This window comes from Drosophila kikkawai, chromosome 3L (assembly GCF_030179895.1).
Source record: "Drosophila kikkawai strain 14028-0561.14 chromosome 3L, DkikHiC1v2, whole genome shotgun sequence".
NCBI classification, from domain to species: domain Eukaryota; kingdom Metazoa; phylum Arthropoda; class Insecta; order Diptera; family Drosophilidae; genus Drosophila; species Drosophila kikkawai.
The window spans coordinates 16,510,226-16,536,494 of NC_091730.1; the positions used below are offsets into that span (position 1 = coordinate 16,510,226).

General features: G+C 36.4%; 1 protein-coding gene across 1 annotated transcript; it reads left to right on the top strand.

Annotated features, from left to right (window-relative positions):
- Positions 1-11,900: 11,900 nt before the first annotated feature.
- Positions 11,901-13,595, top strand: LOC108085534 (accessory gland protein Acp76A-like). Its single transcript, XM_017182167.3, has 2 exons — positions 11,901-12,890; positions 13,403-13,595. Exons 1-2 carry the CDS (start codon positions 11,924-11,926, stop codon positions 13,543-13,545), a joined length of 1,110 nt encoding a protein of 369 aa, XP_017037656.1. The 5' UTR covers positions 11,901-11,923; the 3' UTR covers positions 13,546-13,595.
- Positions 13,596-26,269: the final 12,674 nt, after the last annotated feature.

Below are 26,269 nucleotides of genomic sequence, written 5' to 3' on the forward strand. Positions count from 1 at the left end.
GTCCCATAGCGTTCATGTCCAAAAAGCTAAACAAAGCCCAGCGTAACTATACAGTTACGGAACTCGAATGCATGGCTGTAGTGTTAGCAATTAAAAAGTTCAGAATGTACATTGACGGTCATAGCTTTAAGGTAGTAACCGATCACTCAAGTCTTCGATGGCTAATGAACCAATCGGATCTAAGCGGTAGATTGGCAAGATGGGCTATCAAGCTACAGGGTTTTTCTTTCCAAATCGAACATCGCAAAGGAACCGAAAATGTGGTGGCAGATGCTTTGTCTCGATCGTTCGAAGAGATTGACATCTCTGCAATAGACCTTGAAATTTATCCCGAAATTGACCTATCATCAAGCGCTTTTCAATCGGAAGAGTACTCCGCTCTCAGAGACAAATTCAAATCTCTGAAATCACCGGATTTCAAAGTCATAGATGAGTTCATCTATCATCGTGCAACGTTCCCCAATTCTTATGACGTTTCACCAGACGATTGCTGGAAACTTTTCGTTCCTGAGTCGTTGCGTCAAAGTGTAATTAGTTCGGCTCACGACCAACCAACATCTGCTCATTGTGGAATGGCCAAATGCCTAGAGCGTATCAGACGACGTTTCTATTGGCCAAACATGGTTATCAACGTTCGTGATTACATTCGAAATTGCGAAACATGCCAGACCACAAAATATCCTACCCATTCTTTAAAACCACCAATGGGAGCACAAGTGCAAAGTGAAAGGATATTCCAAAGACTTTATCTCGATTTTATAGGGCCATTTCCGCGCTCCAATTCCGGCAATATTGGAATATTGATTATTCTTGATCACTTTTCCAAATTCACCTTTCTAAAAGCAGTGAAAAAGTTTACGGCTAAAGTGGTCATCAATATATTGCGCGATGAAATATTTTCATGCTTTGGTGTACCCGAAACAGTCGTCAGTGATAACGGAACTCAATTTAAAAGCCGTGATTTCTCTGACTTCCTTTCGAAATATGGCGTTCGTCATATGTTTACTGGTGCCTATGCTCCACAATCCAACAGTGCTGAGAGAGTCAACCGTTCAATCAATGCTGCTTTAAGAGCATATATTCGCACCGACCAACGCGAATGGGACACATTTCTCAGTAGCATCAACTGCTCTCTTCGTAACTCGATTCACCAATCCATCGGTTTATCGCCTTATCATGTTGTTTTTGGTCAACACATGATATCCCACGGTCATGACTACAAACTGCTGCGTAAACTAAACCTTCTTGCAGAAGGCGAAGTAAGCCTGACAAAAACTGACGAATTCCAAAGGATTCGTTCTAACATCGGCAAACATTTGAATAAGGCTTACGAGGCAAACCAAAAGTCTTACAATCTTCGAACAAGACCCCGTTCTTTTGAGGTTGGCCAAGAAGTAGTCAAAAGGAATTTTGTACTTAGCAACGCAGCAAAGGATTTTAATGCGAAACTCGCTCCTGTAGGTATCAAGGCCCGAGTGAAGGCAAGAATTGGACAGTCAATTTACCTCTTAGAGGACATGAACGGAAAGGAACTGGGTAGATTTCATGCCAAGGATATCTGGTGATTGCTCTTGATTCCTTTTTCAGCTTTTATTGTTAATCACAGGGACTAAAAATCAAAGCTGTGGTTGTGGGAATCGAGCCAGTGTGGCAACTCGATAAGTTTTATCGCCCACATTTTTCAAACAACCGGGCTGTTAAAGTTACGATCCTGCCAAATCGCTAATATGCGATAGGACCTAAAAAAGACCACAAAAATTCGCGAACAGGATTTTTGCAAGCCACGGTCACATTGGATCCCCTCACTTCCGTTCTCTTTCTCACAAGGCGTCCCCGAGTTCGGATTAATTTTTGTCGATCCTAAAACCGCAAGCATCGTGTCGATCCGACAGTATTTGTTAAAGCGAATCATACCCATATTAAGTAAATTTAGTGCTCTAACGTATATTGGTAAGCTTGTGTGAATAATCGATCGCCGGAGTGCTAATTTTGCCTTTTCAAAACAGCGTCAGCCGTATCGGCAGAGTCGTCCAAGCGACCGGCATTGTTTTTGCCAGCAATTGCCCACCACGTGAGGTGGCAGTCATTTGTGGCATTCATCGTTGGCATTGTCTGTGGCTTCTCAGCGGGATCAACGCCACGTGTCATCGGAGCATTCGCACGCACAGCGTGGGGCTGCGCTTCCCATTTCGGCGGCCATACACGTGCCGATTGCGGTGATCCTCGATTTGGATTTTCTTTACCGCCTCGCTAACGTGTCACCGTTCCCTCACACGGCGCGCATATTGGATCGCCGTTCCCTCACACGGTGCACATATTGGATCACCGTGCTTTTCTTCGGCGCACCTATTGGATCGCCGTGTGTCTTTTTCGTGGCCACATCGTTCTTTGCCACATCGCCGTGCATCTTTGCCACATCGCGTGCGCTCTGCCGCACCCACACCTTGGCGGGCTGGTCTCGTTCCGCTCACGCCTCACGCAAGGGATTGCGGCCATCCCTGTCGCACATAGTGCGTGTCATCTTCATCAGCGCGAACGACGGAAGTAGCATTACATATCCGTATTGAGAGCTGGTGGCTGATCCGGCCCACACTCTGCTCCAGGAGCGGATAAACATGAATGATAGTGTCTAAAATATAATTAATTTTGCATATAGGAGCTTTTGATTTAAGAATTCGTACTTATAAACCTTTTCGGTCGTAATTTAGCAATTTTTTTTTGGGAGATTTGGCAATTATAATATCGTTTTGTCCCTCAAATAACTTAAAACACATACAGCTACACATCATCAGTCATCAGGCCTGCTGACGTCGATGGAGAAAGCGTGAGTACGGCCTAGCCGCAAAACAACAAAATAAAACTGAACCCATCCTTATAATTTCGCCAAGACTTCTGAAATAGTTTGCACATCTTAATTAATTAATTGATTCAAAAGAATATTAATAAGTTAATCTATTTAATGTAAAGTAAAAAAGGAAAAAGCGTTCTTTCTTATCTTAAATTTTATTTCCTTTCATTGGATCTAAAACAAACTGACTCGATAAGAGGTCTCGTAACGTAAATAACGTAAACTTAGGCTTAAGGATTAGATTTAGGAAAATGTCTTTCAATATTATCTCAGCCTGCAATTATATGACTTTGAAAATGAACTAATTTGATATCTTGTTGGGCACCTAAGGGGATGTAGAGCATTGGTTGTATAAGGGTGGAGCCTGAATGGACTTCACAGGTTGGGAGGGTTTAGATTGAGGCCAATAACATCGGAGCCTCATCTTCAATAGGTACACTTCCTTCGTCTGATTCATATTATTTACCATATCCCCAGCTAGAGTATCTCTGTCTACAATATTAGTTATGTAGCACCATTGTTCATGTCAACACAAAACCCACGCCCATTTTCCCTGAGCCTGCCGAGCAGAAAAAGTAGACAGAGCGTGTTGAGGTGGACAACGCTCGGTGAGTGTGTTTGTTACAACGTGTCCAGGTATCCTTGTGCGCGAAATACTCCTGCTATATATAGTATAGTATATAGACATGGGTGTACTATATCCTTCTATATAAAATTATGTGCTTGCAAAAAAATCAGCTCTTTATATAACTTTATATACGCTTGTGCGCCGTGTGCTTCCTTCCCCCTTGATAATGAAATAATAATCTGTATCACCGGTAAACAACCATTAACTAAATGGAGGATTAGCCAGCAGAATGCTCTTTGATGAGCTTAATGGAGTTGTGGATGAAGTGAATAAACTGAAAATTGGCCGCTTTAACGCTTTGAAGTGATGTCAATGGGCGCTTAAAGCTTAAGCATTTGCTATTTGACATTTTAGGAACCATAGCGAGGGTGAGTGGTAAATGATTGTCAACTGGGGATTAGAAGGACGAATAAAAGGATCTACTAGAGTTTTTAGAGAAGCAGTAAGTGGTATTAGTACTGTCATAACTATAGCATTTTCGGGAGTAAAAAAGGGGATATAAATACTCGAATAGCTAGGCTTTCCCCTTGGTATTCTCTCTTATTTAGAGCCAGCTTATTTCTCAGCAGCATTTAAAGTTTAAACTCGAAAGTTTCTGTCTAACGGATCAACTGGTTTTGTGGCCAGGTGCAAAAAGTTTTGACAGCCACACATTTTCTTTATTATTTTGCTTTGAACTTGAACAAAATAAATAAAGGAAACTTTTGTAATTATCAAGGCATTAATTACAAACTTGTGGGTGACACTTAAAGATTGATTGTAGATTTAAACAGAAAATGTTTAGGAAATTAAGAAAATACCGAAGAAAATTAGATAAAAAATCAGCAATATCCCAATAAGCTAAGATCCTTTGAAATGTATTTTCAAAAATTAGCTAGCTAAAGGTTAAATATTCTATATATTTATTTAAAAAATGTTCCTTAATTATAAACAATTTTTCTATGATAAACGGAACAGAAAATAAACAACTTTACCAAGTAACAAGAAAGGAAGCTAACTTCGGCACACCAAAGTTTGTATACCCTTGCAGATATTATTTCATTACATTCTACCTATATTATTATGTTTACAGTTTGACAGTTACAGTTTTGCATTCCCAGCTTTACATTTTCTCTACATCTACCGATCGGTTTATATGGCAGCTATATGATATAGTTGTCCGATTTTTATGAAATTTATACCAAAATTCTAGAATAATAAAATAAGCTTATATCCCGGAGTAGATGAAAAAACGTTGAAAAACAACGAAGTTATAGTTTTTTTCCTATTAATTTCCCGATCGTTCCTATGGCAGCTATAAGTTATAGTCGTCCGATTTTCATGAAATTTTTATCGGAATTCTGTAATAATATAAAATGGCTATATCTCAAAAATGATGCAAAAATATTGAAAAACAGCCAAGTTATAATTTTTTTTCTAAAAATTTATCGAACATTTGTATGACAGCTATATGATATAGTCGTCCGATCCGGCCCGTTCCGACATATATAGCAGTGAGAGTATATAGAAGACTCTATGCAAAGTTTCATTCAGATAGCTTTAAAACTGAGGGACTAGTTTGCGTAGAAACAGACAGACAGACAGACGGACAGACGGACAGACGGACAGACGGACAGACGGACATGGCTAGATCGACTCGGCTGTTGATGCTGATCAAGAATATATATACTTTATAGGGTCGGAAAGGTCTCCTTCACTGCGTTGCAAACTTCTGACTGAAATTATAATACCCTGCAAGGGTATAAAAATCTTGCCTAAAAAAGCTTTCTATCCACGATTTGCTTCAACCTAGTGTCTTATTTAACATTTAACAAGAGCCTAAAATTTGTCTAAAAATTTCGCAATTATTATTAATAGAATAAATTGTTTTAACCCCTTAATTTATATGGTATATATTATAGATTATCTCTATAAACTCTCCATTTACACACATACACAGCCTGGTTGCTAAGCCAACAAAATATTTAATAAATTGTGAAATGCAAACAATGTTTATACAACAATTTAATCGTTTTCCCATGAACCAGGATTTGTATAAATATGCTACGCTTTTAGCCTTTTTCACTTCACTCCCCCGCCAACCCTCTTGACACTGAGTAAAAAGAGAAATATAAATATTTGCATTCAACAGATTTCATTTGTAAACACATTTAAATTCTGCCATACATAAATCCGCTGCCTTTGTGGCAGTCAAGTCTTTAAGGAGACGTAAACAAGTGGGTTTTCCATTGTTGTAGGGGGGAAATCTGATGCCAAAAACATGTCGAATTTATGCAACCAACCAGCTACTTCAGCTACCTCAGACTTTTGGCCAAAAATAGCTGAAGGCATAAATAGGCTAAATGGCAACACACAGCCGCAGGAGGGAATGTGGCAGGCTTGCTTTGTGGGCCCATGGAGTTGTAATTAAAAGGAAATCCATATTCATTTCGTGTGAGCAGCCGCAGCCAGGAAAAAAAAAAAAAACAGAAAATGCTAAAGAGTGGCATGCACGTCGAAGGACGAAGGACGAGGAAAAATGGGAAAAATGGTGGAGAGCAAGGGGCCCTCCCAAGTGTGTGGCATGTCTCTTTGTGTATTTGTCAGTCTGGCTGGAACGACACCGAAGAATGCTGACAGGAGCATTCCTGCGTTCTGCTTTCGGGTCCTTCTACTTGAAGTGAGATGGCTACGTGATTCAGGAATTCTCCAGGATCTCTGAGCATGTTGGTAAAAATGTAGATGTAATTATTTTAATAAAGTAAAACTGACAATAATTTTATACATTTTTACATTTACATTTTTATTTAAAAATTTATTGGAATTTTATAATAATTTTTATAATATTCTTGAAATTACTTTTAAAATTTCAAGCCAATCTAATGGGTATTTTTGTATTTACACTCATATATCTATTGAAGCTTCTTAGAAATTGTGAAAGCTAGTAAGACACCTACTTTCCAAAGTGTTCCAGAGGTTGTACTGTAGCAGTATACAATTTTTATATTTCAGAAAATAAAAAATTTTAAAATACTCTTCAAAACTAGAGCAATATGTAACCATACTTTTAAAATCAAAAATTTTAACAATTTCCCATGAAAAATATTTGAAAAATCAAGTGTTTTAGACCTTCTAGTAACCTCCTAATTCTTCAAAGTAAATTAGCTTTATAGGCTTCAATTGGAGTTCCTTCCTGGCACTCTTTATTTCAGGCATTTAGGACCACTTCTGACTTAAAACCTGACTTTTTCCTAGTATCCTGATACCCAAAGTATCCAACACTGGGTATTCCTTGACGTTGCCATCTCCACTTGCATATTTCTCCTTTACTCCAAAAGCATCGAGGTCTGCCATGGGGCCTGGAATTGGGCTTGGGATTGGCTGTGGGCTTGGGATGTGGCTCTGGTTTCTGGTTTCTGTCGGCGGCCTATTTTGTGGCCAATGCTTTGCATGTTGCAAACAATTTTCCAGGGCAGCAACTGCGACAGCAAAGCGGCAAAATGTTCGTGCGACTAATTTGTGAGAAAAAAAAAAGAAAAATAAAGGAAGCAAGGAAAAACAACAACGGCAACTGGCACGAGACGTTAAAATCAACGGTCCGTGTCCATTAAAACGGGGCCAGAAAGCAGAAAAAAAGCCAACTCTCTGCGTTCCTGTTAATGAGAAATAATCACAAAAACACAAAAAAAAAAGGAAACATGGCAAAAGTTGAACAACAGCGAACAAAAAATACGGACAAACAGCAGCTCCCCCTTAATGCCCCTTGTGAACCAGTTGGATATACGCAAATACCCAGGCATAACATGTACATATATATGTATATGTATATATACCTATATAAACCCGTATAAGGGGGCAACCTTCTGCGACAATCGGTAAACACACAAAGCTAATAAAAAACTGTAAAATATTCAACAATTGGCAAAGCTTTTAAGAGTCCTGCAGACGCCCCCACTGTTATTGAAATGTAAACCTCGCAATTTTCTTTCTCCCCGGCAGTCAGCGCCAAAAAATATGCTACCCATAATGCCGCAGAAGGAAAATGGAAGTGGGAGGAGAAGGGGAAGTGATATAAAAGTGTGGGCGGAGACAAATAAGTGGCGCACGTTGAGTAAAAAACGAATTGAAGGAGGAGAAGCCACCAGGAAGAAAGGAATTCGTTTAGGGTTTTATATAAGAATCATTATTTTTTTTGTGGATTTAAAACGTTTAAGGATCCTTGAATAAGGGATTTTCCAGTGAATTAATTTGATTTAAGGTAATAATAATAAATCAAATATTAAAGTGCTAGCAAAAACCTGCACACGTAGGCAGGATATTGATAGTTTCCTTAAATATGCCTTTACCATCAATCACAGCAACACCACCTTTACCCAAGCTACTCCACCTCGTCTATTATCCATTCTATTTATGAAGGACGCACCGCTGTAGACTCCTTTATAAATAGCCTCCTTCAAGGATCTGCCCAGGATTGTGGCCATAAATTACGCACCAAGAATATTACTCCCGCACTTTTGTCTTACGTACACGTACACAAAGAACACAACCGGCTTTGGCTTGGGCTAATTCCGTGCTTTTATAATGAGCATAAAGGATAACCACAACAAAGGAACAAGGCAGCAGCTTACAGACTACGCATAATATTATGATCTAAACACAAAATTACAAATTAATTGAAATGAATGGGATGCACAAACTTTTTGTGTTGTAGCAAAAATGCTAAAACCGGGGAAAACAAACTAACACAACAAAACGTAAACATTTCAATTATGTCGCTTCTGCGGCAAAAACTTTTTCGTTTTCGTTTTTTTTTTTTTTATTCGTGCTAATTAAGCTCAATGGGTGCTCTGAGTGGAGAGACTCCGCCAGTAATTAGCCGGCAAAAGTCTAAACAAAGCCAGAAACTTGAAAACAAATGAGCCAAGGAAAACCGAAGGCAGCAGCGGGTGAGCCGAATGGCGGCGGGAAGAACAATGGCAGCAGGCCATTTCCGGTGCGCTCATGTGTGCTGTCGTTCCCAGCGCCAGGGGGCGCTCGAGTGTCTCTCACTTCCTTTCGTAGCCCTCCTCACTCTTTTAGGGGTAAATAGTAGATAGCAAAGGGTGTGTTGTTTTTTTAACAAATAAATATATTAATTTTTCATCAGCAACAACAACCCACTCGATCTAGACAACTTTATTTTGGGGAGACCATTTTAGTTAGCAAATATACGTAGATTTTAAGATCAATTTCGGGGAATACACGATATTTTCCAATATAAAAATTTGAATTTGTTCTAAAATATAATTAAAAAACGATTTAAAAATGTTTTACTATTTAAAATCTAGGTCTGGATTGGGGTGTATATCGAAAAAATACGCCTGATTTGATATGCTGATAACATATCACTTTCAATATTTTATTTAAAATAATTTAAATTTTCATATATCAAATAAGAATTATAAATAATGAAATATATAAACCTTTTTAAATTGAAAATTATCGTATTATAGCATAAAATATCGATATTATCGATAATATAATACAACTAAAAATGACTCCGATTATTTCTATCAGATAATTCAAATAGACTATCGATTTATCGCGCTTACTTATATTAATGTATCCATTTAATATTTTTAAAATTAAAAAAAAAAATGAAATTATTTAAGATGAAAATTAATATCCATAAAAATCGAAATCTATAAAATTTTACAAGAATTCCTTTGGTTATAACATGATATAGTATTATATATTATAAAGTATATTTATATATATTCACACCAGGTACCTCATAGTCGAGTCACTCAACATCTTCCCCATCGCCCCATTGTGTTGTCGTTTGCAGCAACAGTTTGTTGCTTTGTTTGACTGCTTGTTTGCCAAGACTACGACACGCTTATAAATTTTTAATTAAATTGTTGTTTTCTAGTTTGTCGCCGTTGTTTTTGCTGTTATTGTAGAGCTTTATCTAGTCACAGGAAAACGCATAGATTGTCCCCATTTGTGAGTGTATGTGGGTGTGGCCATATCCTTTGTTTGGAAATTGGTTTGCTATAGATTGTGCAATTGCCTGTCCATATTCGATAGCTTCTCCGGGGCAAATTGAGTTGTTTAACTTGCAATTGAACCGAGACCAAGAGATTAAGTGGTGGAAGTCCATAAAGTTCAAGCTTTGCTAAAGGAAAGCGGATTTTTTTCGAGCTTGAAGCTGAAGTAAACTTGGATTGAAGGGATTTGACAAAGAAATAAAGGACCCAACAAATTTTATAATTTAGTTTATAAAAAGTCCAAGAAAAGGATGATCATTTTTCATTATTCAACTCAATAAACCTTCATCAATTGTTAATGTTACTTTCTTAAACTTAACGGTTAGCACGCAAGTAGTTTATCCTACGTACACAAGTCTAGACCATTAATATCCAATTTATTATGTATTCCCTATCAGAGCTTGGAACTCAAATGCTAAAGCCTGAACCCCATTGAGACCATTTACATGTCTGAACATTTTTTTTTTCTTTGCCTATGACAAATTAACTTATTTAGTTGCGGCAGCAGCGGACCTTCATACGAAATAATTTATCAAACTGGTAAATAAATTATTGATGTCCTCGTGTGTGTTTGAGTTGGTATAAGTGCTCAACGCCCACACAATATTTTCCCGAGAAATGAATAAAAATTGTTGTCAGGCGTTGTGGTTGGCGTGTAGGCGTAGTGGCAAATGCCAATCACGGGCATTAAGTCGGACGTAAAGGATCGGAGGTGGATTTTAGGAGCTCCAAGAGAAGGCGAGGCGAGGCTTAATGAGGTGGAGGAGAGTGGTCCGAAGCCATAACTGGAAATCGGGGCCAAATGATAAATGACAGTGCAGTCGAGGCCTCTCAAAATTATCATAATTTTCTTCTTTTAATTGCCCCACGTGCCCCACTGTAACTTAGTTTTAGTACTTGGAAATAATTTTTTTCAAATATTGAAATAATATAACTCATACGCAGTGTTGCTTTTGAATGTTAACTTCAACTTTTCACAGAAAAATCCTGTCTTTTTTTATTTAACAATTTCTAAGCTCAGTAAATCCATTTCTCGCGGTGTAAAAGGAGCAAGGAACCGCTGCCGTCTAACGGTGGTGTTGGCTAGGCTTGTTTGCGTTGGTGTTGGCTGCTCCTGCCTCTGTTTCTGCTCCTGCTCCTTAGGTGCCGTTGCCGTTGCTTCTGCTCACTGCCTGGTGCCGGGTAATTTTGCATGCAAATAACTGGAAATTAGTGTAAGTGCTCACTGACATGCCACACACACACAAAAAGAGAGAGAGCAGCAAAGTTACTACCAGAGCTCCTGGCTGCCTGGCTGCCTAGTTCCTTAGCTCCGTGATCCTTGCACCTCGCTGCTGGAAACCCAAGGAAACCCCAGAGCCAATGGCAGTGCCAGAGATAAACAGACGATGCCAGAATAAAGTGGCAAACGCTTAGCAGCACGGTTGAGCACAGAGAAAAAATAAATAAAAAACTTTATGATGCCTTAATAAAATCTAATAGGTAGCAGATACACCTTATAAAGTGGGAAATACTGATTTTTATTGAAGTTTTAATGGTATTACTAATGTGTATTTAACTTGGTAATTAATATTTAAAATAATATTATCAAATTATATATTTTTTTAATAAAATTAATATTTTTTGAGCAGTGCTTTTGAGTTCCCTGTAAAGTACCACGTGGGCGTTGTATGGCAGCATATCTAAATCGGCTCCTCCTGCTCCTGCCAATGTCCTGGAACATCAGCGCTTTAAAAAAAAAAAAACAAAAAAGAGAACCCATTAAAATGCAATGAGCGCACAAAAACGTTTTATGCCACGAGCTGAACCGAGCTGAGCTTGGATTTAAAATTGCAGTGGGGTTTACTTGCCGAGATGGAATAGAAAAGGAAGTGCCGAGGCGTTGCCATAGAGATGGTATTAGCATAATTATGAAACTTGTCTGCTTTTAAAACCAATTAATTCGTTAAGAGAGTGCAGATATGTTGGTTTTATTTTGATTGGATTAATATAAACTAATTGAGAGGCACGTAAAAATATTTTTGAATATTTGTTCAATTGTTTTAAATTAAAAAAAAAACATTTTATAATAATATTTTAATAATTTTTGAAGTGAAATAATTTTTATCGATAGTTATAGTTAAGGTTTTAGTACATACATTTTTTTATAAATACTTTATAAATTTATGATACTCTAATATATATTTATTTTCAAGTGGCAAGCTTAAATATGTAGTAAAAACTATATATATTTCATATTTTTTAGCCAATTGTCAAGCATAAATATTTAGTAGAAAAACATAGATACATTTGAGAGTATAATTTAGTCGAAACTCTTAAAAATGTATATCCATTTTAGACTTGTTTACTCCTAATGTGTGTCTAATAAGGTTATCGCTCCTTACATCTGGTCAGAACAAATCTCCCATAACTTAGCCAGTTACAGTTAATACCTTTGCGATGGCTAAGCTAATTATATTATATATTTTTCTGTCGCTATTCGTGGCTTCTGGATGGTCGACTTACAAATTCGAAATTGATATAATCAGAAAACTAAACGCAGAACATGCAAACTCTACCAGCTTTGTGATATCTCCTTTTTCAATACACCAGGCACTGGCCATGCTCTACTTGGAAAAGGAGAGTCGCCGGGACTATCAACTGGCCAAGGGCCTTGGTATTACTGGAAAGGGTAGCGAACAGATCATATCCCACTTCGATGAGGCGTATCACAAGCTCATTAAGGAGCAGTTTATATTGGCAAACCATATATTTTACCCAGAGAAATTCAATGTAACGCAACACATGAAGAAAATGAGTGACGAACTCCATGTAGATGTGGCGAAATTAAAATTTTCCAATGCAGGTAACGAAATCACACAATGGATGCAAATAGCAATTCAAGAAGTTAACTCCGACTTGATGTCCAAGACAGCGATTACTGATAAAACTAAGCTCATAGCTGTCCAAGGACTTTTTCTGGAACCCAAGTTGAAGTTTCGTTTTTTGACGTATTTTGAGAAGGCCTTTCCATTAAATATGCCACATTTAGTTGAGACTCATTATAAAATCAAAATGATGTATGGTCAAGGACCGGTTTCATACATCGTCACGGGTCATGTCGATGGCGTGTCGATACCATTTCCTAAAACCAATTTAAAAATGAAAATTTTTATGCCCGCGAGTGGCAATAATCAGGAAGTTCTCGACAATTTAAATGAATATTTGGGTTTGAAAATGCACAAATACAATAAAATGAATTTATTGATGCCCATATTTACAGTGGATAAAACCCTTGATTTAGGTAAAGCCCTCGAGAGTTTTGGTTTCAAGAAAGTTTTTGCTAAAAATGTTGATTTTAAATTAAATACAACGGCTCCCATTTTCAAGCAGCTCAGCGCTCTAAGAGTAAAGTCACACAACATGTGTAAGTCAATTTGAAATCTATAAAAAATTGCGTAATATCAATATACATATTAGGAATTTATCGATAGAAATTTCGTACTTGTTGGCATATTGAAAAAGTCAAGAAAAATTGAAATTTCCAACAAAAATTGTTAAGTTGTTTTTTAATTCAAATAAAAATTAAAGCATACGCGATATTTAATATAATTTATTCATCATTTCATACGATTTAATTAATCAGATTTATCAAAAAAATATCTATTAAAATATTAATTTGTATATCGATTTTTATATAGATTTTTGTGTAAAAAACCGTCATATTCTAAATTTTCTGCAATTATTCTAATAAAAATTCTACGATATCTAAAATAATATCTTCAAAAAAAAATCGATTTATTAATGGTTTTTCATGTCATAAATCGATACATTATACATTATATTATAATCAAATAATTTAACATCAATTCTTTGATATATTAAAATAAAAACCCAATATTCTCTCAGTGCAGACTAATATAATATTTTCACTTTTAGTCCCTTTCGAATATCAGAAGCATGACCACCATAAAGAGTTTGTAATCAAACCACCCTTTGTGTTCGTTATCAAGGACCATAAGCACATTTACATGGCCGGCCGCGTGGATACTATGAAGCCGCGTAGATACTTTTTTAACTGAATTGTAAATTAAATTAACTGAAATAAATTCAAACAAGGAGGCGCACAGAAGTTTCTGTTTATCCCGGCCATTAGCGAAAGTGTGTGTTGTGACAAAGGCGGGGCAAAAATCCCCGATGGCATTGTTTACAACGTTGCCGCGCATATTAATTGCCTGTTTAAGCAAATTGAGGCCACAAAACATCAGCAGCAGCAGCAGCATCATCACCGTGGGTTTGCAGCTCATTCCCCATCGCATTCCCCTTTTTTTTATAATTTTTTTTTGTTGTCTTGTGTCCTTTGTGTGGCTTGGTGTGCCCCTGCTGTGCGCATTCCACAATTACTCGCAATTTGCGGTGGCAACGAAGCCAAATGCTGACAATTGCATCATGGCGACGACCCTCACCTCAGCTCAGCCCCAGCCCAGCCTCCTCCTTGCCGCTCCATTCCAAACTGCAGTTGCATAAATTATAAGACTGGGGCCCAAAATAGGGAAAGCCGACGCTGATTTCCCACGAACCCGCAGCGTTAGGGCATCGACGACAGCTCTGAGTCCTTTTAAGTGCCGCTTTCTCTGCAGGATACCAAAAGTCCTGAAAGCAGCAGGAAGTCTCTTGAGCTGTACATGCAGTGCTGTGATTTTCGATTTTAAGGTAGAATAAATGCAACCGTTCGAGTGCTGCCATGAAATATTAAGTTTCTTGCTTAATCAGCCGAGACTTGGCAATAGAAAGCTAACAAATTGACCTGGAATAACAAATGCGGTTATTTACAAGGCCAAAAAAAAAGTACAAAGCTCTTTAGATTCTTTTAAATATATATAATAAAATATTAAAGTACTTCTATGGCTTCAATATAATTTTTTTAAGCCTTAAGGAAGGACAAAAAGAAGATTTTGAGTCTTGAAACTAATAATTTAAATACAATATATTAATTAAACTATTTTCTTAAATAAACAATTCTTAATAATTATATTTCACATAATTAAATTTCTATATATATTTTTCTGTAATTTCAAATAACTAATTTTAGTAAAATATTCCGCTCTAGTTTTCTGTCTCAATAATTAATTGTCTTCCCAAACCCATTGTGTTCTATTTATTTATTGAGTCAAAATACAGCAATTTGCTATTACCGAGGGCATCAATAAATTATTAAATGCTACTAGTTAACAATCTAAAACTCTGTGGAGAGCAATTAACCCAGATATAATGCCATGCATTCACACCACTTGTAAGTTCTTGAACAACATACATATGCATTGCTCATACGCTCCGTTGGCCGCACAATCACTACAAACTTGCATTATGCCAGAGAGCAGTTTTATGGGTTATAATAAAACTAGGAATTGGGGGAATGGATTTCCCTGGGGGTTCTAAAAATGCAGTGTCCCCATCCTTGGAATTTAGAAATAAAATTTGCTAAACCCAAGAGGTCAGAATGCTGGCAAGAAAAGCAAAGTTTAGATCACTTTTGAAGAAGGAAAATTCATTGATTTATTTGAGAAAGGGAATTCTAGAAAATATTTATGTTTAAAAACTTTCTTATACAGAATTTACCTATAAATATAAATAAGTAAATGGAGCTCTCAGGTACCTTAAGTATTATTTTCTAATTTAAACCTAAGCTCCCTTTTGTATTTTTCTTACTACAATTTTTAGTAATAAATTTCCACCGCAAAATGTAATAACATAGAATTAACCGTGGCCTTACACTAAACGATTGTCCATGGATGGCGACTACAAAGGCAACAAAAAGTTTGTGAGAAAAGTCAAATAACCAACGGAATCGACCAAGTTTGATGGCAAAAAAAAAGTAGAAACAATTACAAGGCACAGACAGCGGATACTCGTGCCAGAATTGTTCGCTTTGTTCTTTGTACTTCAACTTTATCCTTGGCTTTATTCCTTACCCTGCACCCTTCTTATTCTCTCTTTTTTTTTGCACAAAAGTTAAACTCACTTAATTGAATTGAATGCCAAACATCGATGTCGATGATAATGATCATGATAATCATCATGATGGGAATGATGATGGTGATGCAAAGTGCACTCGAGTGCAAGTTATTCAAGGAGCTCTTCTTCTAGCTAGCAATATGGCAAATGGATTCAACTAACAATGCCTTTAGATTATGATCCGCCTGCACTTGGCACTCTCTCGACTGGTAGTAGAGAAAAAGTGGCCAAAAGACGTACTGTATTAGCGTGTCAAAATGACATAAACCAAAATCACATTTTTAGCCCCATTGTTCGTTTGTAGAGACATGTCAGAAAAAGGGCATAAAAACGATAACCGAACAAACGCATAAGAAGTGGCAAATCGTATGAAAGAGGGTATGGTAACTCCCGCCATTAAGTTTAGTATAAAACAGCCTTTATTTACGCATTAGCATTAAATTAATTCAAGCTTTGCCTTTAGTTACTATCTTAGTGCCAAATTTATGGCCATGATATTGAATCTTCCAAGCTTTAAATAATTTTCTTTAACTTCCCAAACAGCCCTCGTCCAACTGTTGACTCTCACCTGGTCAGACGCCTGTCCTTTGTTCCCCTCTTTATTTTTCTCCTCCTTTTTCTTATTGAATTTTCACACGAGACCCAGCCATCGTCTAGTTCACAGACCCCTTCGCTGCCCGCTTCTCCGGATTCAACCCTCACAGCTCATTTAACACATTGACATTTGGCTTATTAACACCGGGGACAACGTGGAGAGGTCAGGCTGGTTGGTTGGTAGCGAGACCAAGGCTGTTTAACTAATGGACTGAGCATTAAATCGAATATGCTCGTTATACACATGACTTTGATAATAATCGATAATGATTTGTGTGCGTAAATCGAGGGGTGAAGTTTCTGTTGCGTGCCACACGGCGTATACTTAATGCGCGTGTTACTCTCCGATTTTAAGGCCAGTGACTTTTGGGAATTATTTGGAAATTAAAATTTGTAAATTAGGGGAATTTGTCGCCCTAAAAAGGCAACATTTTGTGTTAAAAATAAGGCAAAGGATTCAAAAAGGCTTGAAATGGTCTCTACAAGTGGCAAACTTTTGATCAAATTTAAATTTAATATATTTTTGTAAGCTACAAATTGAATAAAAATCTCATAAAATCTAGTATTCTCCCAATAATCTAAATAAACACCCATCACTCATTCACATATGCTTGATGTCCTTTTCCATTACAATTTTTTACGGCCATTGACTTGCATTTGCCTTGTTTTGCCTTCAATTAAAAACTTCTTTTGGCACATTTCAAATGCAAAAAAACTAGAAGCGGTCTGTGGGTTTTCCCAACTTTCCCTTTTTCTCGACAATTTGCGGTGCTCTTTGGCAAAAGTTTTGCCAGTTGCCCTGCATAAAGTCGTCGCATTGTGCGCCACGCATAGAAATTGAGTTGCCCTTATTGTTTCCCCGTTGTTATTGTTGTGGCCACAAAATGGTTGGCGCACAACAACACTTAAGCTTAAGTGACTACTCGAGACTTTTCTTCTTGTTTTTTTTTTTTTTTTTTGGTTGAGTGAACGAGAGGAGAAGGGCGAACCTCGTGACTGCGTGACCGGAAAGTGTTTGGCGCTTCCGGTTGCCACAGCCGCCGATGCCACCAAAAGCCACCGCAGCAGCCCAACCCAACCACTGCGGAGCGGAAGTTTTGCCACGTAGACAATAACACCAATACGGCCACAGTGACAAGTACAAGCAGAGAGATAAAATCTTGGCTTAAAAAGATTAAATAAATTAAGAAATATATATATTTTAATAAAATTTAAACTTGTTTAAGTAAATGTTATTATCTTTAAAATTGATTGTGGGAACCATTCTTTGAAATTCGATAATGTAGGTCTTGATTTTATTAAAACTAAGTTGTATTAGAATTACTTAGAAAATACTTTTGTGCTGCGCTATAAATTATATAAATAATATTACCATTTATGTGCTTATAAAATTCACTTTATAATATCTTATGATACCTTTTATAAGTTAATTAAAGCGAAGTTTATACAATTAATACCTTAGAAAGCCATTTAAAGTGTGGTCCTGACCACAAAACTTAACTTTTTAGATATAGAATCCAAATTAGACAAGTATTGAACATTATTTTAATATTTAAAAATTATTTCTTTATTTTTCTCTTTACTTTTCTCAGTGCACAAATCCAAAATACAAAAGACAGGCAGCCACGTGTACTGGCACCTGGTTGTTAAATCCAAATTGTTAAGCTTCAGGTCACCGCAAGGCGAACTTTTGATGCTCTAGAATTTCATAGTTTTCGTAGTTTATTAGCGATTTTAACTTAGTTATCTAGATTGTGTTAGGCACTAAGAAGTTTTAAGGGGAAAGATCAAAAGGATAAAAGGAGGTGAACTGAAAATACTAAAGCATTTTATGAGTCTTTAAAAATTTAAACAGTATTTTATTCAAACTAGAAATTATTTAGTTTTATTTAATTAAAAAATATAAGATACATTCAAAAGCCCGTGGCATAATATTCCAGTGTTTGGTAAATATATTTTCCAAATTTTCATTTAATAAAAATTTAATTTAAATAAAATCTTTGCAATAATATCCATATCATATCAATGACAACTTCTAGACGATCTTAAAAACCAACAAAACAAAACGGCTTTGAGGGTTTTAGTCAATAGTTATCCTGTGATTTTTTTTTACACCACTTGACCAACTTCCCAGGACTTCGAAGCTGCCCCTGCCAAGTAGAACAAAAAAAGTCAACAACAGCTGTTATCCTACTCGAACAAAAACACTACAAATTCTGGGTGGTTCGACACGAATTGAAAACAAAAGGAAGGCAGAACCCTCGACAAGGACAAAGCCCAAAAAACTAGCAAAGCTTTTCAGTTGCAGACACAATCCCCTGACATCCGACTTTCTCCTTTTTGGTAGCAAAATGTCACGTTTCGACCGTAAAATGTGCTAAACCGTTAATACGACAAACAAACTATAACCGAAATCAAATGCCAAACAAAAAGCCGGAAGGAGTTTGGGGGTATTGGCCATCTCTTTTTCATTTCACTACCCTCGCGGCTCCTTTTTTATGCAAATTTCATATATACCAGAAAAAGGGAATACCTGAAAAGGTGGAAAAATAAAAGTTAAGTTAATTGCTTTTGCATAAAGCAGATGCCAAGAGGCAGAAAAGTCAAAAAGTAAAAGGGCGGCCAAGAAAGTTGAGCGGCGGCGTCGGGAAAGAAGAAATGAAGCTCAGTTGAGTTGCTGCTCAATTGAGCGGAAAAATTTTTCATCCATTGGCTTTCATTTTGTGGAGAGAGTCTCTGGGAAATTCAAGGCAGATCAACTTTGGAAAATTGTTAAAAATTTTTTTTTTATCCATCTGCAGCTGAAAAGTAAGAGAGTGGAACGAACCAATGAACAGCTCACAATTTCATTTGGCCAAATGAAGATTCAATGAAAAGGAGGTAAAGGAAGTTGGTAGGAAAATTTAATTAAAAGGAAATTGAGTGAATTTGAAGGAATTTCAGTGAATTTATACAGTTTATTATCATTTCAATATTTTTATTTCAATTTATTTTAATTTTATTGCAATTTATAACACCTCCTTTTTCTGCTTTCAAGCTTTTAGATTCATATCAGAAATTTTGGACTAAATATAAACATATTTTAAATACAAGAAACGTTTTTTTTCCTTTTCTGTTTTCTAGTTGACAAGTTTTGTTTACCCAATAAAGCTTTTAGTTTTTTGCATCCATAAAAACCAACCTAAAATCAATTAAACTAAACACGAACCACTTTAAATGACATAAAAATAAGCTAAAAATAGCACCAAACCGCTTAATCTATAAAAGTCAATCTGCATTTGTCTACAATCACTGGGAAATCCAAATCGAGTTAAGCCCAGCTTATACCTTTAACCCATTTCATTTGTCAAAAAATGAAAAGCCGTGCGTAAGCCAAATAAATTCGGGTTTGGGGCTAACCTGGTCCCCCATAAAAAGGCTTAACAAATGAGGGTTAGGGCGGACCCTTAGTAGCTAATAAGTACCCCAAACAAGTTTCTTAATCCCAAACTACAGCATTTTCCGCCGCCTAGGTCAATGTACAACGTTTGGTAAACACTGGACCTGAACCCAGGACCCCTTTCAATCCCCCCTCACATCCATTAGGGTCAGCAGGCCTTAAGTCAAAGGTTCCTGGGCCGACTTCAATGAGAGTTGAACGCCTGCGACTAAAAAAAACACCAGAAAACTGGCTTTTACCCAGAGGTAAATGCCTCTCTTTGCAGCCATATTTTACACATGAAAGTTCAGCCTCAAAAAAAAAAAGAAGTGAAGAAAAACAGGCAAAAGGTCCAGGACAAAAAACACATTGTACATAAATAATGTTCCACCGCACACTTACTCACACGCCCTGTACTCTGGCACTTTGACTAAATGGTGTGTAATAAAATTTAAATTGCTTTTGTCTGGATTTTTCCTTAGTATTGCCATTAAAGTTGCCTCTTTTTCCACAGGAATTTCCTTAACTAAGTAGGACAACAGGACACTAGGGTGGTTCGTGTGGAGTTTTAAATTAAATATTTGTTAAGGTCTTGAGCGGATTTTTTTTACAGAAATAAATATTTAAAATTGAAGAGCTAAAAGGTATTTTGTAGTAAATAAAAAAAGAAATTATTTTTAATTTAAAAATAAATATTTTTGAACTTTAAACATTAGTTTTGACCAGGGTAATATATTAGTTTTTTAGCAATATCCATTTTTCTACATTAATTACATAAAACAGCATAGAAATCATTAAATAATTTTTAGGAATGTAAATTAAATATTTAGTAAATGTTTAGAAAATATTTATGTAAAAAAAAGGTGTAATTTTTACTGTATAAATATATAAATAAAATAAAATAAAAATAAAATAAATAAAAAGTTTTATTAATTATATAATAAAGAAACTTTAAATAGTATAGTTTATGTTTAAAGTTTTCTTTTCATAAAACTAATATATAACTTTATAAGTACGCACTCACTTTGCGGATAATCCCTTTCAAAATTTCTCAATTAAATCGAACCACCCTCGTATGGCCCACACACACTCACTCCGACAGTTATAACAATTGCCCAAATTGCGGCTAATTAAATATGATTTAGCTTGGCTAGTGCAAACGTAACGTCTGTCCCCTTGGCTGAGCTGTCAATATTTGTCAGGAAGCGGGCGATAAAGCGGCCGTGTCCTTACGCTCTCACACAGACAGAGAGACGTGTCTCTGGTCCTGGCCCTGACCCCTGACATTAGACCCGTACATGAAACTGGCCTCGGGCCACAAAATTTGTTTATAATTCAAATACCAGAAAAAGAACAAAAAAAAAACATCGTCGAACTATGCAACAGTACAATTTTTGTGTGGAATTGTACAAAAAAAAAATAGTTAAAACGAGGCAAAAAAAACACGTTAAGCAAACACGATAACGATACTATATAGATATGATGAGAAGGGAGTTAGGAGCAAGGACAACAAGGACACACCAGCCAAAGCACAAGCAGGCAAATTTATTTCAATTTAAAAATTTTGGTCACGCTCAAACACAAAAAGCGAGTTAAGCAAGTGGGCGGTAGGTGGCGACCGTGGTAGTGCTGGCGACAACTTTGGGATTCGGAGGAACTCGGGGCAACTGCTGCCATTTGTATAATTGCTGTCGTGATGGAGGAGCAGAACACAGCTCCGTTGAAGTCCTGTCTCCCCTTTTGGCCTCCCTCCCCGCGAAGACGAACAGCTTATGCCATGACACGCTCCAAGGACGCTTGACAGCAAATGGATAAGGACATTATCATCTATGGACAGGGGGGCTCCATGCAAAAAAAAAAAAATATGGAAAGCGGCACAATATGAAAACTAGCCAGAGCGAGGCTAACCGGAGGCTAGGATGTTATTGAAAATTGAGATGAGCATTGGCAGCTAGGAAGGTCGACAGGGATATGGATTTATGACGGAATGAAAAGTATTATTAAGTGCAAAAGTGGATCTACCTATTAAAGTTACAGAAATATTAATTTATAAACATAAACATATAATTTAAGTTAAAAACCAGCCATGTAAAAGATTAGGAACGCTTAGCTGTATACTATGAGAAGCGCAGAGAAAGGCACCCGTGGAGTTGAGAGAGAGAGAGAGAGCGAGAGAGGGAGAGCGCGTGGTGCCTTTCTATGCGCTTCTCATAACAGGCACCTAAGCACAAGTTTGCCATAGCCATTCCCTTTGAAAAAGAGGCTACCTTTGCAAATGCAATTGGATCAATAAGAATTGATCAAGTTTGATCAAATAATAAGAAACTTTCCTATAGCTTTCCCCGTGATTTCATTTTAACTCAAAGAAATATCGCCTCACGCTCTCATCACTCCCAGAATATTTATGCAGAAAGGCAACCAACCAAGCGACGATTTATGTCTGGGAATTAGTTGATATGCATTTTCGATTCAAAATCGCAGACGGCTGAGTTGAGTGGCGACAAGGCTATATAGTATATATATCTTCCCAGCACTGGACTGTCCGGCGGGGCCTTGACAATGGCAATGAGAGCGCCCGGGCCGGGACTGGACTCGTGTTGACATCGATTGACAAGGTGTGTGTGTGGTGTGTGTGGCAAACGAAGGCCACCGCAACAGCAAAAAGCAAAAACTTTTTTCTGGCCAGTCCGAGTTCAAGTCTGGGAAACACACAAAAAAGAACACAACAACAAGAAAGTGAAATAAAACGTGAATGTCGTTAAGTTGAGGTAACCCACGTGTTGTCCTTCGCCCGAACGTTGGATATGTGCAACAAGCAATCAGCCAGGTGTGGGGCTGGGAATCGACCCAGGTGTGTGATATATGTACATAGTAGTAAAAGTATCGCTAGTATTTACTATATATATGTGAATATGTGGTCAGTTTGTTGTGGCTGGAAAACTAAAAGAGCGCTTAAAAGTGGTCAGTGTGGAGAGGCTAGCTAAAGTTTTTGGCAACCTTAGAGGCAATCAAGGAAATTGGTCAAGAAAATAAAAGTATTTAAAGACGTAACAATATTTTTCGTAAGGGTTCTTAAGCATCTCAATAAGCACCAAGTTTTAAAAAAATGAATAATATTTCCTTGAATACTTGTAAGTACTTATTTAATTCTTTTTTATTTTAAATTAACATCTCTATATTTTTTCATGGATTGTTTAATCCAACAAAAAACTTTAAACTTTAAATGTCATTCCTCTTAGTTCCACACTCCATTGTCATGTTAATCGCCTATAATTATATTATCAACAGTTAATCCCGGAACCAACAAAGTTAGGCTTAAATTTCCAGCATAAATACAAGCAAAAATAAAATCCAGCTTAAAATAAAGCCCGATGAGAATTTATAAGCCCTTAATAAATCAGAGCGCAATAAATTAAATATACTAGTAATGCCATTGAAATTAAGAAGTAAACACTAAATTATTGGTCACTAGGGACACTTACCAGCACTTGAGATTGTCAACAACATCCATTAGGCAAACTTAATTCAAAGTAACGAATTAAATTGCTCAAACTAATTATTGGACCAAAGAAAGGGGGAACCAAAGGCGTGCGTCTTTGGGGGGGGAACCTACGGATTCGGATGCGGATCCTTGTCCGTGTCCGTGTCCATGTCTGGGCGACTGATTTATGCTCGCAGGCGTCGCAAAAGCATTTATCCATCCATGGCACCAAAACCACCAGGACGAGCACGAGTATATATCCTTCAACTTGACCACCATGAATGTTTGTTTGGGAAGGAAGGTTCTGTTCTTCATATTGCGGTTTTTGTACAATCTATGGGTGTGTGTTGGACCTGGTGTGTGTATGTGTAAAATGTCCTTGTCAAACACTAATGGCGTCGTTGCCATTGCCATTGTCCTTGCCTGCGTGTTAATGTGCGACAGTTTCCTGCCAAGCTAAAATCGAATTCTAAAGAAGCTTTTACTAAATAAAAAAATTCAGCTGTTTGTTTATACGAATTTTTTTACGAGGTGAAGCAATTGAAATATGTTTCCGGCGTATGTCCGTTGGAAAATGAATTGAAAGCCAGTACATCTGCGGCGCTCGCATGAGATCTCTGGGGGTCAAGTGAATACTCTTTTGCTGCATTTGTTCTCAACTCCTTGATTTATAACCTTTCCTCTTCATTTTCTTATTTTTATACCCTTGCAGGGTATTATAATTTCAGTCAGAAGTTTGCAACGCAGTGAAGGAGACCTTTCCGACCCTATAAAGTATATATATTCTTGATCAGTATCAACAGCCGAGTCGATCTAGCCATGTCCGTCTGTCCGTCTGTCCGTCTGTCCGTCTGTCCGTCCGTCCGTCCGTCCGTCCGTCCGTCCGTCTGTCCGTTTCTACGCAAACTAGTCCCTCAGTTTTAAAGCTATCTGAATGAAACTTTGCATATAGTCTTCTATATGCTCTCACTGCTATATATGTCGGAACGGGCCGGATCGGACGACTATATCATATAGCTGCCATACAAATGTTCGATATATTTCTAGAAAAAAATTTATAACTTTGCTGTTTTTCAACATTTTTGCACCATTTTTTAGATATGGCCATTCTATATTTTTTCAGAATTTTGGTAAAAATTTTATCAAAATCGGACGACTATATGATATAGCTGCCATAGGAACGGTCGAGAAATAAATAGGAAAAAAAATTATAGTTTCGTTGTTTTTCAACGTATGTTTATCTACTCTGAGATATAATATTTTTTTATTATTCTAGAATTATGGTATAAATTTCATAAAAATCGGACAACTATATCATATAGCTGCCATATAAACCGATCGGTAGATGTAGAGAAAATGTAAAACTGGGAATGTAAAACTGTAACTGTCAAACTGTAAACATAATAAGTATAGGTAAAATGTAATGAAACTCTGTTTTGTGAGTGTTTTCAGCATTTAAATCTATAATATAAACATCGAAACCAATCTGCAAGGGTATACAAACTTCGGCGTGCCGAAGTTAGCTTCCTTTCTTGTTTTTTTTTTGTATTGGTTTTTTCTTGCAGAATTTATGCCTGTGCAGTTTTCCATCGATTTTCGTCTTGCGCCACAACGGACTGGGGATGAAATACCAAACACATAAAACGGATTTGATATTAAAAAAATATGCAGGTAAAAATATATATAATATAAAGGAAATAAGGGTGGACTTTTTTAATTTTTTAATATAATAAAAAATATATTTTTATATATAATAAAAATTAAGTAATTAAATTACTGTGTTTACTACTATAAAATAATTGTTTTATATACAATTTATGCTTTTTAATCATTTTTGCTCAACAATTTATAAGAAACAAATATTTAATCAAGTAATTAGTGGGATTATTTAATGTTAAACATTTTTTTAAATATATTTTAGTATATTATTTAATGGACTATAATTAATTTAAATCTAGGTTTGCTACTATGAAATAATTATTTCTTTTAGACTTGAAGCTTATTTATAATTCTTTTTATAAAAATATTAATTAAGGTATTAAAGTCTTACCTGGTATATATTTATTTAAATTTCAATACGTTTTTGGATATATTAAAAAAAAATTTTAACTACAAATAATCATTATAAAGTTAACAAATAGTTGAAACTTGAAAATAAGCATTTATTTATTTTTAAATAATAATACAATTATTATAAAAAAATAAAATAAAATAAGAAAAACCTTCCTTTTGAAAATAAACCTATAGTGGAGGCTCAGAATTAACATACAATTTTTAAAAAACATTTATTTTTTAAAAGATAAAATTCAATATAGAAGAAATACACCCTTCTAACACTCCCTAAGACACTTATACTCCCATTTCAAATTCAATTCCGATCAAAGGACCACCCTAACAAGCACACACCGCAGAAGCACACCCAAAACACACACACACACTCAGCAATGCTGGCAATATGCTGCAAGGAAGCCACGACGAACACCAAATATCGTACTGAAAAACACACCACCGACAACGTGGCAAACAATGGCTTCCCAACCAACAACTGCGGCTTATCGGTAAATGCAACATGGCGTTGGCCAAGTCACGTCTCTGCCGCCGCCTCCGAGTCATTGTTGTTATGTAGTTGCCATTTGTTAACGAAAAACAACGGGACACACAAGCCTTTTATAATACAGAAGAGACACACACTCGTTCCGCTGACATGCATACCAAATTGTGAAGGGAAAAAAGCGAACACACACGGCAAGTGAGCCGCACTTTAAATTGGAAAAATAATGCGCGAAAAATTCGACAGCATCAACTCTCAACGAAGGCCGACGGCCATTCCGAACGCAAATATTTATTTGGCACCGCACGAAAATGTCAAAATCAATTGATTTCCATGCCCACACCCAGGCACAACCATACACAAAGGACCCACGCAGGAGCGTAAATTAAATTACGAGGCGACGCGTAATTGTTTGTGGTTAATTAATTTTGAAAAACGCAAACAGTTTGAACTTTTAAGCAGACTAAAAATTAAGAAAAATGTGTAGGTTCATAGGAAATGTATGGGAACATATAGGAATAAATCAGGCATACTTTAAATTTGATTCTTATATTTAAATATATTATTTATAAATTAAAAAGCTAACTAGAAGAGTTATTTATTGAAAGCTTGTACTTCGGTTTTGTTTTTAACAATTTAAAACTAAAAAATTAACTTAAAAGTGGCAGCCTTAGTTTGCCAAAAATTGTTTTAATACAAGTACTAAGCTCTTTTGTTTATTTGTTTAATTATAATTAATTAATTATT

Excerpts from the sequence above, each read along its gene's own strand:
- LOC108085534 (XM_017182167.3), top strand. The coding sequence starts at position 11,924 with ATGGCTAAGCTAATTATATTATATATTTTTCTGTCGCTATTCGTGGCT. Across the intron at positions 12,891-13,402 it reads AGTAAAGTCACACAACATGT|TCCCTTTCGAATATCAGAAG; the intron begins GTAAGTCAATTT and ends TTTCACTTTTAG.